This window comes from Cavia porcellus, unplaced genomic scaffold, assembly GCF_034190915.1.
Source record: "Cavia porcellus strain 051 isolate PalLab524CR breed Dunkin Hartley unplaced genomic scaffold, mCavPor4.1 scaffold_22, whole genome shotgun sequence".
NCBI classification, from domain to species: Eukaryota; Metazoa; Chordata; class Mammalia; order Rodentia; family Caviidae; genus Cavia; species Cavia porcellus.
Genome location: NW_026947505.1, coordinates 26,738,151 through 26,757,880, shown reverse-complemented (window position 1 = coordinate 26,757,880; position 19,730 = coordinate 26,738,151). Strand labels below are relative to the sequence as shown.

The following is a 19,730-nucleotide window of genomic DNA, read 5'->3' as shown; positions in this document are numbered from 1 at the left end:
TGATGTCTTAACAAAATATTGGAAAAAAAAATCAACCAAATTTGTATATTCAGTAACTTTCTTCTGAGCTCCATTAGAGGGTACACAGGAAACACAAGAAAGAGCTATGTTTGTCAGAGTCACCGTTCATATATGGTACCTATGAACATGGGACCTAACACATGGGAAGTGCTTAATAAAGTATTAAACAAATACACTCCCAGAGCATGTCTTTTTTGATCTATAACAAACATTTTAATTTGCCTTGTGGTATACCTAACTGATTGTGTCCAACTTTCTTTCTAATTTCCTTCCCCAACTAAATTAAATGTTCCAGGGCCAAGCACAGCATATTCAACAGATTTGCAGATTTAACTCTAAATTTAAAAGGTCTCTTATCCTCATAAGACAAATGAAGAAATGTTCATCTTGGCTTTGTATGAGGAGACTGATTTAAAGGTATTTATTGAAAGGATTCATGGCACTGGCTAAGTTTCATCAGAAAGAAAAGGAGACAGGCTGACACCTAACTATAGTCACATGGAAACAGAAAAGAGTCAAAGTGACAGCTGTGCACACTGCACACTCAGGATGTATGACTACTACAGGAAAGCTGTATATACGACAAATAGAGCTGTTCATCATGTGTCAATGGGATACCTTCTGAGAAATGCAGCACTAGATGACTGGATCACCACGTGAGTGCACAAATCTAGGTGATATGCCAGATCACACTACTATACAACCTTTTCAAAAGATGATTCTAGGCACACAGGGTATTTTCTATTCCGGTTAAAGATCTGTTTTCTTCAAATAGATAAAAGAAGAACCATGTCACCATCAAGCTCAATGGCAACCCCTGATTCGTAGGCTTTTGGCACAAATATTTTTAGTTTGTAATAAATGCTAAGAGCTTGGCATTTCCAATAGGGATTGTAAAAAGCCACAATGTGATGATCTCTTTGGATCCTCTGGCCACTTACTTCTTTACTACTGATCCTAATAAATACTTTCATCCTCTCAACTGCAGACATCTGGGTATATCATGACCCACTTTGATGCCTGGTTGAGGTTTTAAGCTCTGAGATTCTTCTTTAGCCTTTCCTTCTACCTCTCCCTCTTCTCTCATTTCTATAGAGCCACATCTTTGGCCTCTTCTGCTCCTTCTTGGTACCAAGCCCTGCCTGTCACTCACAGGATTAAAAACTCTTCTCTGGATCCCACTGCTTACGGGACAAATGCATAAATCATATTTTAGGGAAGCTAGAAGGTTTTCAAGGCCCTAATTCTTCAACAGTTTCCACTTCAGGTTACCTGGCTCTGGAAGAACTTTCACAAGATACTTTACCTGAAACAATCACCTCACTGGTAAGAAAAGTTTACTTGGAAGAGTTAAAATATTTATTTCCTGTTGCATATGAGCTTGAAATTTACCTTATTTATAGAAGAAGAAGGAGAAGGAGAAGAGGAAGAGGGTGGTGATTGGCTGAGACTTTCAATACAACCAATCTGAGCCAAAATATCCACCTTAAAATAAAAAACAGTGCTCAGTAAATGGGGTAAAAAACTTTTAACCAAATTCAGTAAATTCATGGCAGGCCTAAATTCACCAAAAAATGCTAGCATGCCACTCATTCACAGACATTACATGCAAAAAAGTCCCAAATATCTGGCAGTGGATTGTCATCAATGCATTGCAACTTCTGAGGTCTGTTGCTTGGTACTGATACATACTACCAACAAGATATCAAACGAGTATCACTGAAACACTAAAAATAACCAAAAGCTACACAGAAGGAATGAAACAAGTATCATGCATGTCATACAGCCCATGAAACAAACTCAGAAGAAAAAAATACATTTCAAAATGTTAGGATTTTGAATTTGCTTTTAAAGCCATCAAGCATGTGAAAATCCAGCCAAGATAAGCAGAGGCACCTCATCAACCATAAGTTAACACAGAGCCAAGTGAGTCCGCAGCCCAGCTGTGAGAAGCAGAACAGCCCCCATTTATAAATTCAGAAGCAAAAACATGTTGCTATGGTTTGTGCCTGGATGTCCCCTCAAAGCCTCATGCAGTCATGGAGGCATGCTTTTGGAGGTGGCTGAGTTTAGTGTTTGTGACTGACTCATTATCTAGCACTGGGATTACGGGTGTGAGTCCCACATCCATCCTAGGGTGGGTAGCCTTCATATGACATAAGGGACAGAGTCTTCTCTGTCCTCTCTTCCCCTTTTGACTCTGGTTGCTTTTGCTGTCTTCGGCCGCCATGAACTGATGCCTCTCTGCCACACCATCAGCTGATTATGAACTGAAACCTCCACAAATTATGAGCTAAATAAACCTTTCCTTCCCTAATTCTGGGTATCAGGTATTTTGTCTCAGCAACCAGAGAAGAGTAACCAAGACATATGTCTTCTTGTATGGACTCCTGAGGTGCTTATGAGGTAGCACTGAGATTAGTGACTGGCTCCTATAGAGCTAATCAATGGCCAGACTACAAAACAGCTGTCAGAGGACAACTGTGGAGCCCAATTTTCAGACCTTAATCTCACCTACACAACTGCTCGGAACAGAATCCAGTGTTATATGATGTTACATGGTGTTATGAGACATATTTTTCCAGGTACAACTCTCTTGACAGTTGGTGGTATTATTTTACTTTATAGATGTAAATAAATGTGAATTTGTGAATGTCAATATGCAAATAAAATTATTGAGATAGAGTAACAGGCTCCTGAAGTTAGGTTCCTGATTAAAACTTAAAACAAAAAAAAGATAAAATAATGAAAGTACTCTCAAATCACTGGACACCAGACAATAAAAGACAATGATCCTGAGGCACAAAAAATAAAACATGATGAGCCATCCTGCTGCCCTAGTTTACTGTCCAGAGAGACTTTCGAGGCTACAGATCACAGATGGAGAACTCACACAAAGGCTGGGGTCTCTAGCTTGTGGAGGTAGAGCTGTGCATCTCAGGCAGAAAACTGGATGAGACAGAGCACACCCAAAAAGCTCTGGAGGTGAGCTGAGATGCCCCAGATCTGAGGCTGACACCTGATTAGTACATCACATAATGAAACTACTCAGTAAGAGAAAGAACCATGTGAAAAGATTCAGAGAACAGTGAGGATTATTCCCACACAGGGCTGTCCCACCAGCCAGAACATAAAATCTCAGAATTTACAGTGTATCAGGTATATTACTCACAGGGTTTTACTTTGGTACAGTGGCAAAAACATCAAAATGTTACCACACTCCAGTTTGTAAAAGTTTAAAGATAGATAATACCTGGAAAAACTAAACAGTTTCAAAATAATTTAAGTATATCCCAAAATAAGGCCAAACAAACAAACAAACAACCCCCCTCAAACCACAATGTAAAACTATTCAGCATATAACAAGGTTAAAATCACCTGTCTGGTATTCCTTTCCCACTCCCCCCCCCCCCAAATCAGGCATGAAAACAAGCAGAAAATTATGACCCATCGTAAAATGAAAAGTCAGCAGGTGTGGTAGCTCATGCCTATAATCCCGGTATGCAGGAGGCTGAGACAGGAGGATCATTACAAGTTTCAAGCCAGTCTACGCTACATAGTGAGTTCAAGGATACCCTGAACTTGATAGTGACACGATGTCTCAAAGGGAGAAGGGGATGTGGCTCAGTGCAAATACCCTGGGTTCTTTCCCTAGTACTTCCAAAATCAAGTTAAAAAAAAATCAATAAATTGAGACTGACCCAGTAATGACACAATGATAAAATTAACAATATTTAAGAGCAACAAACACAGAGAACAGTGTCAATGGACTCCTAAGAGGTGACAACTAACTTTAAGTATGAAGCAAAGTAAAATACTCTAGCGGACTGTACTATACTGAATCAATATAAATGCACGTGCCCATTATACTAAGAAAAAGTATAACTCAGGAGTTGTTTTTCAGGAATACTCACTAGTCACTATTTAAAGCAGCTATAAAACAATTTACTTTGAGAACTGGCAAATTAAAAAGAAAGAATTCTATAGTTAGGTAGCTGACTAGCTCTAGTTGATGAAACTACCATTCTACAGAAGAAAGTCAGTTTAGCACATGTAGAAAGAACAATATTATTGACTCAAGCAAAGATTGGCAACTGATGGTAAGCCAGTAGACAAATGACTAGTGGTACTTAATTAAATCAATTTCTTTCTGGTCATAAGAAGGAAATACACAATATAATGGAGGCAAAAGACTGTTGTCAACTTAACCCAGGAATATTCTGAACAATTAACAGTGGATTGATGAGATAACCTGTCTTCTGTGCCAAGAGACATTGATGTGATGTAACATGAAGCACAACTTGTAGAAAATGCACATGATTAAAGAACTTACTACCACAAGGAAACAGACAAATCTAGAAGACAACACTCTACAGGACCACTGGCTACATCAGAATTTTAAATTTTTTCTAAAAAGGGGGAACTATATGAAGAAAGAGGGAAATCCAGAGGATATAGTAAGATGTAATGCTTGGTGACAGCATGGATTCACAAACAAGCAGTCAAAGCATTCTGAGTCTGTGGGGATAATTCAGATTGGTCTGGATATTAGATGACACAAAAAATTTATTGAACAGGAAAAGTAAAGATTATCAACCTTTATTTAGGTTCTATTTATTATTTTTGTTTATTTGAGACAGGGTCTCACTCTGTAGTGCCAGGTGGCCTTGAACTCTCTTACTGTGTATGTGTAGTTGCGGATGGCCTTGAAGTCCCTTGTGCAGCCCAGACTGGCCTCTAGTTCATGGTGACTTTTTTTGTCTCAGCCTTCCAAAGTGTTGGGATTACACGCATGCACCACTGTGCCTGGCAGGATTATCAACTTTAAAAGGTTATAAATATATACTTTTATAAATGGTCTAATTCTGGTTTTAAATATATGTATAAAATTTTTATTTGTATGTCTGTGTGTATATTCCCATTCCCATTAGAGAAAATAAGATGTACACATAGTTGCAATGGTGGCAAAGTGATGCTTTTCTTTAATTAGCAACTGGTGACTATAAAACAACAGTGTCTACTGTTACAATATTATGTTATTTTGCTTCTCATACAACATCCTTGGGGGGACCCAGAGAGGTAAGAGACAAACTCCTATTTCTGACAACAAAAAGACAGTATAATTAAGGTAAGGTCTTTGAGCTGCTGTGGCTGCCTCTATGTCCTATATGGATTAAAAATGTTTACCTTTCCTAGTCATTTTGACTACGGGGAATACACACACATTGGGTAATTCCAAAACTGGTGAATGAGGTAGATGAAGACACACTATAAAGTTCTTATTTGACAGAAACTGTTGTAAATGGTTAACAAGAGGCGATAAAAAAAAATCCCATGTGTTTAAATTTTAAAAATTATCACAGTAAAAGGTATATTGTCGTTAACTGCCTCCAAATACTCTCCCTAATTTCAACCACACATATTCCATAATTCCTGGCAACCTGTTTTTTAATACTGTAGTAAGGCTTAAAAATTTTTAGCATCACTGTATTTTTTGATCACCCTAGTAGTTTTCATATTATCATCTTAGGGAAGAGGCCCTGTACGCATCAACAGTCCACCTTATTACCACATGAAGCAATCCTGACAGTACCTCAACCACATATTTCTATATTCTGTTTGTTTTGCTATCAGTTGGCTTATCCTGTGATGGCCTATCATGCAACTACAGCCAAGTATAGAGAGCTTTCTGCTTGGAAGGGAAGAAGCAAAGAAAGAGAAAAGAGTTTAGTGACTGGAAAATTCCAGGGTAAGACTTTTCCCAGGAGTATACAGTGAAAATGAATGAGAAGTTAATCACTCACCTTTCACAAAACATTATTTTGAGAGGGGTACTTTTCTTTTGTAAATTCTCTGCAGGAAGAACAAGTCTTTAATCAAACGTTCACATAGTCATATATAAATTGTGCTAGAAAGTGTGAATAGATTCAGAAACAAATAATATGTGATTTCTATAGCCAAGAATGTTTTGGTCAGAATGACAATCATTCCCTCAAAGAGCCTGAAGAGATAATGAAATCCTGTAATATAAAAAGCCTAACTAATTCAGCTCATGATACACAAGAACTTATAAATTCTACTATTTCTATTCTTTACAAATCTTTAATTTAAAAGACATGATATAATTCTACAGATGAACTCCTCCTAATTTAGAAAAACACTAATAAAAAGAGACACATTTTTTTAAAAACAGAAGCAGGACACAAGAACACACTAAATTCACTTACAGCCAATTGCAGCAGTAGTACAGACTGGAAATTATCAAAACAAGTTTGTTTGTTTGTTTATTTTTGGGTAAAGTCTTAATATGTAGTTCAATCTGGGCTTGAATTCACTTTGTAGCCCTGGTTGGCCTCAAACTTGCAGCAATCCTCCTGGCTCAGCCTCCTGAGTGCTGGAATTACAGGTTGTGAACCACCATATCCAGCCCAAAATACGTTTAAATTACTTAAATCCTTTGCTAATTCACATCATGAATTCCAAATCAGTTTCAAGTGTTTATGCTTTAAATGAAGAGAATTATTTAAATAATGGAGCAATAAAAGAATGGATAAAATACATAATACTTGTAATACCAGCTTACAGAGTTTACTTATTTTGTTAGCTCAAAGTCTTAAAACAGGTAACTTTATGTGCAGAATAACTAACACAAGACAATTTACTTTCAGACAGCCCAGGCTGATAAAAGTCCCTGTGAGGCTACCATGGCTTCCTTCATGACAGCCTGCCCTGTAATCTCTCCAATGTACAATTTTTTCCTCTTTTCTCTATGTCCAACTTTGTTCTGAAGAGCCAGTTTCTCCTTCACTGTCACTCTGCCCTTTCACTTTTTCAAATAAACTTTGTCAGCACTAAAAAACAAAACAAAAGTCCATGCAAAACAGGCATGGATATTCCCACTGCCAGGTTGCGTGTACAACAATGCTGACTGGCTCTTTATTACAGCAGCTGTAAGCTTAAATAGCTTTGATTTTGCAGTTTATTTCCAGTTAGACAAAAACAAGTAACCACAGAAACCAACTTACACTACAGATTTTATATGTATTTCTGAAAGGTTCCCTAGATGAACAAAGCTGTCGCATTATACGTCAAGGACCTGTGATAAGGCTGGTTCTGATAATCTAATGCAGTATTGAAGGCAAATGTCCACATGTCCTGTGAACAGTTGTATACATTACTGCTTAAAAACTCTTGTAACCAAGTAGTAAATGTTAATATTGGGCAGGGGGAGACATTCAGGGATTTTTCCATAAAACTTGAAAAGAGGTAATCCTCGTAATTATAATATGCCTATAATAATAAAAAAAAACCTACTACCTTTCTTTATGCTGTTTAAAAAACTGATTTACTTTTTAAATGGTCCAAAAACAGATTTAAAGGTTCTAAAAATATGAGAAAGTAAAATGTAACTCCAATAAAGAATTACCACTGCCTTCTTCATCCTACAGCCAATAAAAAACTATTTTATAATAAATAACAGAAAAAAATCAAGACATGGAAAATTTCTGCATAATATAAACATGTTATGTACTTTTTGCACATTTAAATCCAAAATGTAAAAGAAAAACAACAAACAACAATTACATGCACACAAAAACCCTCCAGCCAGGCATGGTAGTGCATACCTATGACTGTAATCCTGGCACTCTGGGAGGCTGAGGCAAGAAGATTGCAAGTTTGAACCCAACCTGGGCAATTTATAAAGAGCCTGTCTTGGGGCTGGGGATGTAACTCAGTGGCATAAGCGCCTGCCTTGCAAGCGCATGGTCATGAGTTCGATCCCCGGTACCGATAAAGAAAAAAAAAGAGCCTGTCTCAAAAAAATAAAACAAACACATAAAGAGCCAAATATGTAGTTTGTCTGGGTTCAATCCCCAGTACAACAAACAAAATAAAGCAGACTAACACTTAAGGGGTCTGTATGTAAAAGAACATAAATGTTTTTGACTGGGTAACCTCTTGGATGGTAGAAATGATGGGCATGAGACAAAAAACCAGTTCCACAGCCAGTGCTGAGAACACAGACCATCCTGAGACAGGGATGCAGTAGTCCTACAATATTTTACATTTTAGTGTACTTTGTAATAAATTTAGGACTGAGCAAAAAATTCTTCCTTCAAGTACAGAGTACTTTATAACAGTGAAAGGTCTTTTATAAGTTACTGGGGATGGAAAAAAAGATAAAATCTTTGTTCTTTAAGCTCATAAATTTACAATTAAGTGACATCATCTATGATAATAGTCACAGATAAAGAGAAAAAACAAAAAAGGCTTCCTGGAAGATATGGCACGTGAGCTGAACCTTGAGAGATTGGACAAGTGACTGGAGGATCCAAGAGTCCTCCCACAATTCTTAGAAGAAAGCCCAAAGGAGAGAGAGAAGATGGGACAGTATGGGACAGTTCTGTCAGGGGGAGCCTAACACACACCAAATGGTAAGACAAGCACAGGGCCATGTGGAGGAATCACAGAACTATAGCTAGTCCAACTTGAAGTCTGAATTAATTTCTTCTACAGTTTCCCCATCATGCAAGTATTCAGAGTCTGCCTTTAGAATTCTAAACTGATTCATAGTGACTACCTCTTTAGAAAATCCTTTCAATGTAGCCAATATTTATTTTAGGAGCCAATGGAGAGCCCCTATTGTTTCTTAAGCAAACAGCTAACACATTTAATGTCTTATTTTAAAGGCAGTAGTAATTATTTGTTGGGATCCTTTGAAGCTGGAAATTGAACACATGTGTAGAGCTGCGGCACGGCAGACCAGAGAACAGATGCCTCAAAAGGCAAGATAAGGCCACAGCTTAAGACACCTGGCTCCAATCCCAATGAACAAAATAGAGATTGCAGCAGCGGACATCGCACTTCTGCTATTTCCTACCACAATTATTATCCTGGAAATAAGACATTTCTTTTAAATTAGCATAAAATACCACCTGGAGAAGTCCTTAGGTGACTCTCCAGGTCCTGCTCAGATCCTGCCCCTTCCTCAGTATCCCATCTCCTTCTTTTTGAAGATCTAATAAACATGGGCAGCCCACAGAAGCTCTTTGTCTCAGCCCCCAGAGTCTTGAACTCTGCTGAAGGGTTTAATCCTCTTGGAGCCCAAAAATCATACAACTTGTCTCATTTATTGAAACCTTTGCTGTACACTCATTTGGGAGATTGCGGAACCCAGCCAGGTCCCTGATAATTATGATTATGATTATTATTGTTGTTGTTTTCTTGAGGCAGGATCATACTACGTAATGTAGGCTGGTCTTAAACTCACTTACATAGCCCAGGCTGGCCTAGAATTCATGGGGATCCTCCTGCCTCAGCCTCCTGGGTTCTGGGGTTAGAGGTATGCGCCAGCACATCCAGTTTATATAACAATTATTAAACACTAACGAAATACTGTTCTAAATACTTTAGAACTATTTTTTTCACTTACTTTTTCCATCAATCCTATGAGACTGTACATGTTAAAGCACAGATATAACCTAAATAGCTTATCTTGAATCATATAGAAAGCATGAGACAAGGATGTCCACTATCACTTCTCCTATCACATATAGTTCTGGAAACACTAGCCAGAGCAATCAGACAAGAGAAAGAAATAAAAGGAATAAAGATTGAAAAGGAAGAAGTTAAATGATCATTATTTGCAGATGACATGATATTCTACATAAAAGGCCTTAAAAGCTCCACCAAAAAAGACTTATAGATTTAACAACCAAATTTAGTAGTATACCTGGATATAAGTTCAACACTCAAAAATCAATAATATTCCTGTACACAAGAAACAAAATCACAGAGAAACTAGGGAAACCATACCCCCTTTACAATATCATCCCCAAAATAAAATACTTAGGAATCAATATAACAAAACAAGTATAAGATCTATATATTGAAAACTACAGTATTCTGAAAAGGGAGATTGAAGATAATACCAGAAAATAGAAAGATAGCCCTTGCTCATGGATAGAGAGAACCAGTATAGTGAAAAATGACCATACTTCCCAAACTTTTACATAGATTTAATGCACTCTCAATCAAAATACGATCAGCAGATCTCACAGAACAAGAGAAAACATTCTTAAAATTCAATTGGACAGATCCACCTCTATGTACCTGCTGCCACCATCAGAAGGCTTGCTTCCTGCAGGCAGCCAGCATGAGCAGGGAGATGAAGCCAAATCTGACCTTGTGTGCCTCATGCCATCACTGGTAAACTTACCTTCCTTAGGTAACCAGCACAGAAAGGAAGAAACAGCCAGATACTCCCTGTGTACCTGCAGGCCACCATTGGAGACCCTTGTTTCCTTTGGCCGGCCAGCGCCCACTGGGAGAATCAGGCAAACACACACCTGTGTGCCTGCCACCATGAGGGAAGTCCCAGTGTAGACACATCCCTGGCCACCACGCACCCCTGGCTATTGGGGTAGCTGCAAAGGTCTGGAGAAGCCCACCGCATGCCCTGCTACCTCCCTGGGAACCTGAGTTCAGAGAAACTCAGGTGCCTACACTGCGGAGGGACAGCCAAGGTGGGGAATTCCCGGGACCCCACAACCGGCTTATCAGGAGGCACTCAGGAGGATGTCAAGAGGAAAGAGCAAAAGGCAATCTTACACCTCCCGCCTACACAGAACAAGCCTTGGAGATATAGTCACAGAAGAAAATGGAAATCATGCACCTGAAATCTCTGAGAGGACAGCAACTGAAGAAGTAATCAGATCATAAACAATGCCTCAGATAAAAGAAGAAATCAGAACCATAATGAAAGAACTGTTGAGCATATCTAAAGAAGACATAGATAAAAAAGAGGAGCATTGGAAAATGATGGAAACCTTGAATGAACAAAATAGGAAGGAATTACAGTGCATGAAACAAATTCAAAGAGATATCCAGGAAATCAAAGTGTATCAAAAGCTGGCAAAACTGCCTGAAAGACACTGAAGATAGACTTTTCAGACCTTAAAGATAGGATTGCTGCTAGCAATCATGAAAGGAAAGATGTCTTAGAAATAACAAAGTACCAGAAAATAACAATTCAATGGCTACAAGACGACACAAAGAAAAATAATTTAACAGTGATAGGTGTCAGTGAAAAAGTGAGGTGGGTGTGGGTGTGGGAGTCAACAAAGATGACATAAAAAGGCTATTTATAGAAGCAATAGCAGAAAGCTTCCTAAACATGGGAAAAGGATCTGGCATCCAGATAAGCAAGGCATACAGAATTCCAACTAGCCATAACCAAAGTAAATCTATACTCAGACATACAATAATCAAGATCCCAAAAATTCAGCACAAGAACAAAATATTAAAAGCAGTTAAAGAAAAGCCACAGATCACCTATAAAGGAAAACCAATTGGAATCATGGCAGACTTGTCAACACAAACCATCAAGTCAAGAGAGTTTGAAGTGTTTCAAATCCTGAAAGAAAACAACTTCCAATCCAGACTGATATATTCACAAAATTATTTTTCAAAACTGATGGAAAAATAAGACACTTCCACGATAAAGAACAACTGAAGGAATTCATGACCACCAAACCCACCCCACAGAGTGCTAAAGGATATTCTAGAGAGATAAAGATGACCATTATTCCAGGAGCAGCAGCAGAGGAGGACTGCCAAACAGGATAGGCAACTGAGTGAAGGGGAAAAGTGGAGGGCCAATAGCAGGAGGATAGCATGGTAGTGATGAACCAATGCCATTAATGTAGATGGCCTCAACTGACCAATAAAAAGCAGCACAGGAAGAGTGGATCAAGAACCAAGATCTATCAATATACTGTATACAAGAAACACATTTAACTCGAAAGGAATTTCACAGACTGAAAATCAAAGACAGAAAACAATTGTTCCACCTCACAGGAGACCAGAAAAAAGTAAGGGTAACTTGCTCATCAACCGCAGAATAGATAAGAAAGATACGGTATTTTCATACAATGAAAAGCTACTCAGCAGTAAAGTAGGATAATCTCAATGCTTTTGAAGGTAAAGAGATACAGCTGGAGATCATGTTCATGGGTGAAATGGTTTTGAACACCAAGTTACCTCTAACATAAAAAACTGAATGAGTTAGTGGGACCCAAAAAGCACAACAGATATTATGAAACTGATGGGAATGAGACGCCTAAAAAGGGAAAGTGATATAACTATTGTTAATTTCCTATTATCTTGCTTTGAATTCTTGTATTTTTTGCACAATTTGGCTAGGTTTGGCTTTATTCTATCATGTTTTGTTAGATTTTACTCGGTCTGATGGGATGGGCAACTATTTTGAAGATAATGGGATATTATGGTAACTATTTTTGTTTTTCTATGATCTCGTTTTGAAGTCCTATAATGCTTTCAGTGTTTCATTTTGATTGGTTTTATTCTATTTTGTCTTATTATGTGGGATGTATGGACAGCTATTTTGAAAAAATGAGAGACATTATGATAACCATTCTTGATTTTCTATCATCTTGTTCTCAAGTTCTACATTGTTCTCATTCGTTTTGTTCTGTTTTGTGTTGTTTGACTTTATTATATGGACAGCTATTTTGAAGAAAATAAGAGACATTATGGTAACCATTATTCATTATCTATTATTTTGTTTTGAAGTCCTATAATGCTTTCATTCTTTTGATTGGTTTTAGTCATTCTGTATTGATTTATTTTATTATGTGTGAAGGTATGGACAGCTATTTTGAAGGAAACAATAGACATTATGGTAGCCACTGTTGATTTTCTGTCATTTTGTTTTAAAGTCCTGTTAACGTTTTCATTCTTTTGTTTTGGTTGGTTTTTATTCTGTTTTGTTTGGTTTGATCTTATTATGTGTCATATTATGGACAGCTATTTTGAAGAAAACAAGAGACATTATAGTAGCAATTGTTGATTTCCTGTTGTCTTGTTTTGAAGCCTTGTATCACCACTTGCATTGTTCTGTTGTAATTTTTATTCTGTTTTGTTTTATTCTCTTTAAAAAAATTCATTTGGAAACAGAAGAGATCTAGAATAGCAAAGGCAATCACGGGCAACAAAGGTAAGTCAGGGGGCATCACAATCCCTGAACTGAAATTTTACTACAAAGCTACTGGTACTGGCAAAAAAAAAAAAGAAGAAAGAAAGACAAGACAAGACAGACCCAAAGATCAGTGAAACGGAATAGAAGATGTAGACAAAACTACAAACACTGAACCACCTTATCATTGACATAGGGACCAAACATGTTCATTGGAAGAAAGGCTCTTTAAAAAATGGTGCTGGAAAAACTGGCTCTTTATATGCAAAAGACTAAAACTACACCCATGTGTATCACCAGGCACTAAAGTTAAAATGGATCAAAGATCTAAATATTAAAACAAAAACACTAAATCTATTGAAAAAGAAAATAGGTAGAAATCTTGAAGACATAGGTAAAAGGGAGAGGATACATGAACAAAACCCAGACCACACAGGAAATACAACAAGGAATCAGCAAATGAGATCTTACCTTATTAAAAAGTTTTTGTACAACAAAAGAAATCACCAACAAAGTAAAAAGACAACCTGCATAGTGGAAAAAAATTATAGCCGGTATCCCTCAGAAAAATGACACATCTAAAACATAAAGAACTGAAAAAAATGCAGCCCTCAAAATTCAAAGACCCAATCCAAAAATGGACATCTGAGATGAATACGTACGTCTCAGATGAAGAAATACAAATGTCTATCATCAAGAAAACCACTAATAACAAATGCTGGCAGGGTTGTGAGGAAAAAGGAACCCTTCTCCACTGTTGGTGGGCATGTAGAGTGGTGCAACCACTGTGGAAATCAGTGCGGTGATTCCTTAAAAAACTGGAAGTACAGGTCCTATTTGACCCAGCCATTCCTCTCCTGGGTATCTTCTCAGAAAAATTATAAACATCATAACAAAGAGATGTATGTGCACTTATGTTTATAGCAGCACAATTTATAATAGCTAAATCTTGGAAACAACCCAAATGCCCATCAACTGAGGCATGGATTAAAAAGACATGGCATTTTTATATAATGGAATACTACTCTGCCATAAAAAGATAAACTTGATACTTTTATTGGTAAATGGATGCAACCTGAGACCATAATTGTAAGTAAAATAAATCAGACTCACAAGTTGTAAATGTCATATTGTCTCACTAGTGTGAGAGTATGAAAGAGTAAACAATATCCGAATTGTACAAAAGACACTATGAGTAAGGAAGAAGCTGTTTAAAAGAAAAGAAAAACTGTGATGCAAGAAAGGGGAAAGGAAATAAGTGAAAAGGGAAAAAATATATAAAAATGCAAGTCAGTTAAGACAATTATATAGCTGGTTTCTCTTGGTTCACTGAGAGGAAAGTTCTGTGCTAGTACTTTTCTGAACGTTTCATGCCTACATCTTGCACTCTGAACAACTACTGTGAATATAACAATATGCAACAAGTGTTGATTATTGTTCTCTCCTACTAGCCTGTTTTGAAACTTTATTTCTGTTGTGTCTACTTTCTGTTTAAAATTTTTTAAAAGGCGGTTTATCTAAATTGGGGAAAATTTACACTTTAGTAACAATATTACTATACTTAATACTAAGATATTTTCTTCTTTACAGAGCAAGACTTGAACGTGATTTTGAATTGGTGTGACTGGCTAACGTGCTTGAGCTTACCCTAAGATAACAGCTAGAATAGATTCCTTGAGTTAAAGTAATATTAATATTTTTAACTTCCTTCACTTATTCTACAATCATTTCATTATATTTCTCTTTTACTGAAATACTGCCCTTTACTTAATGCCAATCCATTTCATGGATTTTTTTTTGTTCCGGGATCAAACTCATGACCTTGCACTTGCCAGGCAGGCGCTTATGCCACTGAGCTAAATCCCCAGCCCCAGATTTTTTTTTTAATATAACTCTGTGAATCTCAACTGGGTTTATTATGTTCCCAGGGATACCTGACAATGTCTGGAGACACTTTTGAGTGTCACAACTGAGAAGTCAAGGTGCTATGAGCAACTAGTGGGAAGAAGCCAGGAGGAAACCCTAACATTCAGTGGTACACAGAATAAGCCAAAGAGAAGTGGTAACAGGTGCCCATCGTCAGCAGTGCCCAGGGGAAATTACAGAGTGACTTTAAAGGACCAATGTTCTCATGTGCAGTATTACAGAGTAACAAAATACAGGAAGCTATTTAACTATGTGATCATTTTGCCCCTGAATTTTAAAGATCTAGGTCTAATTTGTGATTTAGATGTCTCGAAAAACCTTTTAAATGTACAGCGTATAGTTAAAATACAGTACTTTGAAAAACTCTCTTGAAAGGCTGTTTGGGGTGTGTGTCTGTATACTATGTGGTGCTTGGAATTGAATCCAGGGCTTATCTACACTAAGTACTTTATCACTAGGACACAGCCCAGGTTTCTTAAAAGTTTAAGATATATTTTGTAAGCAAATAATGATAAATAATATGATCATTAGGCTTAACATAATTTGAAAACTTTTATGTAGTTAACAAAAAAGAATATCTCCTAAGGTCCATTCATTTCTAAAGATGTATGTAGCAAATTCTGATCCCTACATGCTCAATTTTCTTCTTGTCCCTCACTCTGGATAAGCATTTGGCAATCAACACAGATTCATCCAACTGGTCAATTTTTAAAACTAAAGCTGTACTGCATTTTTATCCCACCATTCTAAGTCTTCTAGAAACAACACAATAACATGACAAATCCCAAATCCCTGGATCTTCTCATGACTTTGATCTGTACTGCTCCTATCAGCACAGTGAGGGCATTCTAGCTCTGAGAATGGGAGTCACATGTCAAGGTCCTGGTCTAGCCACATGACTAACAATGATCTCCTCATCAACAGGACTGTATCTTCTTTCGATATACTCACTTCAGAGTATTTACAACTACTGAGGTTTTTGTGTACAGTATGACAGACTTAGAAGCAACTCTCAACATCCTATCTTTTCCCTTCCAGACAACTTGAAGACAGTCTTTAGTATACTTAACAGGTGAGCTTTTTGTTAATAACCAACAGAAATGCACACCAAAAAAACCAAACTGTTTATGCTTTCAGAGAATGGCAATAGCTATATAATGCACCATAAGCTTTCACAAATGCACTTTGCTCTCAGTAAAGCCAGTCACAAACAGCAAGGTGGTATAAGACATACCTGGTTGTTGCTGTTGGCAGCTGATGAATTGGTTTGAGCTGTACTTGCTGAAAGGGAATCAAGGAAAGCTTGGTCAGCCACTGAATTTCCACAAGAAAACTGATCTTTTCCATCGTTGGGTAAAATCTGTGTATCAGAAAGAACTCCAATTATTTTCACAGATTAGAGTCAATGATTTCAAAGTAAAAGCCTCTAAGTATAAGCAAGACTTGCCACCTCTTCTGAAAAAGGAGTTTACACTGTTCAGTATTACACATTTTCCTCTAAGGACTACTTTTGTTGTATTGCATTCATTCTTAAACTTCTTTAATTTTTTGAGATTTCTTCTTTGACTCAGGAGTATTTAAACTGTGTTAATTTTGAAGTATTTTGGGATTTTCCAGCTAGCTTTCTGTTATGGTTTTAATTCCATTAAGGTCTAAGAGTAGACACTACATAATTTACCCCCTTTTTACCTGTGTATACTTTTAATTTTTTAAATTAAAAATCTTTTCTTTGCAGTGCCAGGGCTCAAACCCAGGGCCTTGCATATGCTAGGAATGTGCTCTCCTACTGCTATATTCCCTTTCTTTTAAATGTGTTGAAGCATGTTTTATAGTTCAAGAACATGGTCTATCCTGGTAGATGCCTCATGTATGTCTAGAAAGGATATGTATTCTGCTGTTGCTAGATGAGGCAGTCAACAGATGTCTATCATATTCAGTTGATTGATGGTACTATTAAGTTCAACTGTGTTTTTACTGACTGCCACTGGCTTTATTTCTGCTGAGGGGGTTATATTCTTAAAAGATAAATTTACAGATGTATGAAATAACTGTTCCTTTCTAGAAGAGTTCCAGAAAATGAAATAAACGTTGATCAATTTAAATTTTCAGATTTTTCTCAATCTTGTACATTTTTAGGATTCCATTTGCCCAGTGCAAAAAAGTAAAACAGATATAAGCCAAAGTCCCATGAACTGAACCCAGATGCATCATCTGAAATCAAATCATCTGAAATCATATGGATAAGACTAGTGTATATGCTTGTGCACATATTTCTGAAGGGAAAATCTACAAACTTCATCAGATTTTCCAAAAGGTTTGAAACTCACCATCTCTTTTCTTAGTCAAGAACAACAGAAACAGCTTTCTTTCACATTTTGCAGTTGGACCCCTGGAAAAATATGTCCCCAGGGGCATTCATTCTCTTTATTGGAGGTAAACCTAAGCACCTTAATTCTTGGGCTAGTTTCAGTTTTATTCACAGGGCCCCAGGCAACATTAGTTTGTCACTCAAGAATACAGGCAAGCTTATCAAGTACCTACTACTGTCTTTAGACACCTACAGAAACCAGCAGAGGGCACCAGGTGGCTGATTTATAACAGGCATCACAACAGAGGTTACAGTAGGCAATTCAAGATATCCCTCCATCTAAAAAAAAAAAAAGATACCCTGCAGGGAAGGAACTGAGAGGCACGTTTTTTTCTTTTACTTTTTAAACTTTTTTATTTTTAGTAATGGAGATCAAACTCAAAACCTTGCACTTGCCAGACAGGCACTTATGCCATTGAGCTAGATCCCCAGCCCCAGAGGCATGTTCTTTTAAAAAAATCTATTTAAACTTTGTAAATCAATTCTATAACAAACAAGCAGCAGCTACTATCTAATATGAGCAAAGAAAATACAGGGAGCTTTATTCAGAGAAGGTAAAGGTTGATATTCCTTTTTTTTTTTTGAGCCAGGGTCTTGCAATGAAGTACAGCCTTGTCTCTAATTCACAGTGATTCTTCAGCCTCAGCTTCCTGAGTGCTTGCAGCATTTCAGGTGTGTGCTACCAAGCCCAGCTAAAATTGCTATTCTTGAAAGGAATATAATCTAAACCACTAATCATTCCTTAGAGCATGGGTGGGTCTATAACCAATATTCTTTTTTAGTTTTACTATACTTCAATGTATTTTATATAATTAATATTCACTGTTTGTGTAATGGGAATTTTTTAAAATGTCGCTGTCTTCGTGACTATCCTTTAACTGACAACTGATTTTAAAAAATGCTTGTCATAAAGGAGCTTTAATTCATAGTGACAGTAAGTTCTTACTTCCACATAGTCGGTGGGAACAAGCCCTCGTCCTCCTTTGCTGTTTCTTCCTTCCAGCCATCCTCCACCAACATCCTAAAGAAGTTACCAAGGAAAAAGAAAAGAAAAATGTTATAGTTGGGATTTCCTGTGGAAATTCTGCTTTGGGAATTGTTATAATTTATAAATTGTGAGATTAAAAAGTAATTGATATTAAGCTTTTTTATTACTATAGAACACTTCAAAATGTTAAATAAAAAAGATAAATTGAACTTCAACAACAGGTGATCAGACTGAAAATAGTCTTTCCTTAAATTACCATCATTTTGTGATTTTTATTTATTTGTGTGGCAAGAGTAGTTGTAGTCCTGGCAAGTGGTAAAATGCACATCCCTACCCTTGAATCTATACTGTTGTGACCTGTCTACAAATTATCCATGGGTGTTCACAGTCTAATCTCACTCAAGGGGCTCTATACACTTCAGTTCACTGTCATGAGCCCCATGCTGCTATGCGAATTAATCTGCGTTGCTCTGAAGATGAGTCTCTCTTTTGCCCCATCCACAGCCAATCCAGCAGAATTGCCATATTGGTGCTGAGACCGTCTTAGACCATACAGCCCCAGGCTGGGCCCATGTGACTTTAGAGAGCAGCACCATCCAATGACTCAAGGATTCCTAAGCAGTAACTTTTGGGTATTGCTTTAACATATTCACAACAGGGCCATAGTTTGTATATCTTGCTGCCAGGTGGTTTGAATAGCCACCAGTGGTATACGCATCCTATCAGGTGGCTTTTTATGAATCAATTTTATTAGTAAAAACAATCAATAAAAGGGATGAGATCCATTCGTACCACCACAAACCATCAGCAGTTTGTAAGACAAGCCACTCAATATGTGTTAAACCACTAAGTTTTTGGACTGTTACACTGAAACAGCTAATGATCCATGGTCATTAGTTCTCCTGGAAAAAGAATAGTAACAGACTAAACAATATAGTAGAACTCTACAGTAAGATTCCCATTTTTCTTATTATCTCAGCAAAGCCCTATTTTTCCCCTTGAAAATAGTGGTCTTATCAATAATGGCACAATTAATTAATTATTTCAGTCTGAAAAAGCACATTCTTCTCTGACACATAATTATACTTATAGAATATCATAGTGTTTCAATACATTTATAAATTGCACAATTTTTAATTAAAGATAAGCCTATCTCCTCAAACATCTGTTATTTCTTTGTGGTGAAAACATTAAAAATCCTTTCGTTCAGTTTTGAAATATATAGTACATTATAGTTAACCATATTGTTTTTAAAAATCATTCTATATTAAAACTGTCACATTTTTACCACAGCAGCAACAGGAAGACAATACTATTTTATAAAGAAAATGAAGAAATACATCACTGAAAAAAAAGGCAGACGAAAGGATCTTCAATCTCTCTCACAATTAAAATGGAGCCTATCTGCTCATATACACTTAGTGCATTAT

General features: G+C 37.0%; 1 protein-coding gene across 4 annotated transcripts in view; it reads right to left on the bottom strand.

The window, feature by feature from the left end:
- The window catches only part of Snx9 (sorting nexin 9), a 94,728-nt gene that overhangs the window by 53,435 nt on the left and 21,563 nt on the right, over positions 1 to 19,730 (bottom strand). For 2 of the 4 annotated variants that reach the window (XM_063232950.1, XM_063232951.1), the window contains exons 3-5: positions 18,259 to 18,333; positions 16,179 to 16,304; positions 1,414 to 1,506 (exon numbers count right to left, since the gene is read on the bottom strand). In XM_063232950.1, coding sequence (XP_063089020.1) covers positions 1,414 to 1,506; positions 16,179 to 16,304; positions 18,259 to 18,333 — 294 coding nt within the window. The remainder of the gene's footprint in view (positions 1 to 1,413; positions 1,507 to 16,178; positions 16,305 to 18,258; positions 18,334 to 19,730) is intronic. The other 2 variants (XM_063232952.1, XM_063232953.1) reach the window with 1 other exon arrangement.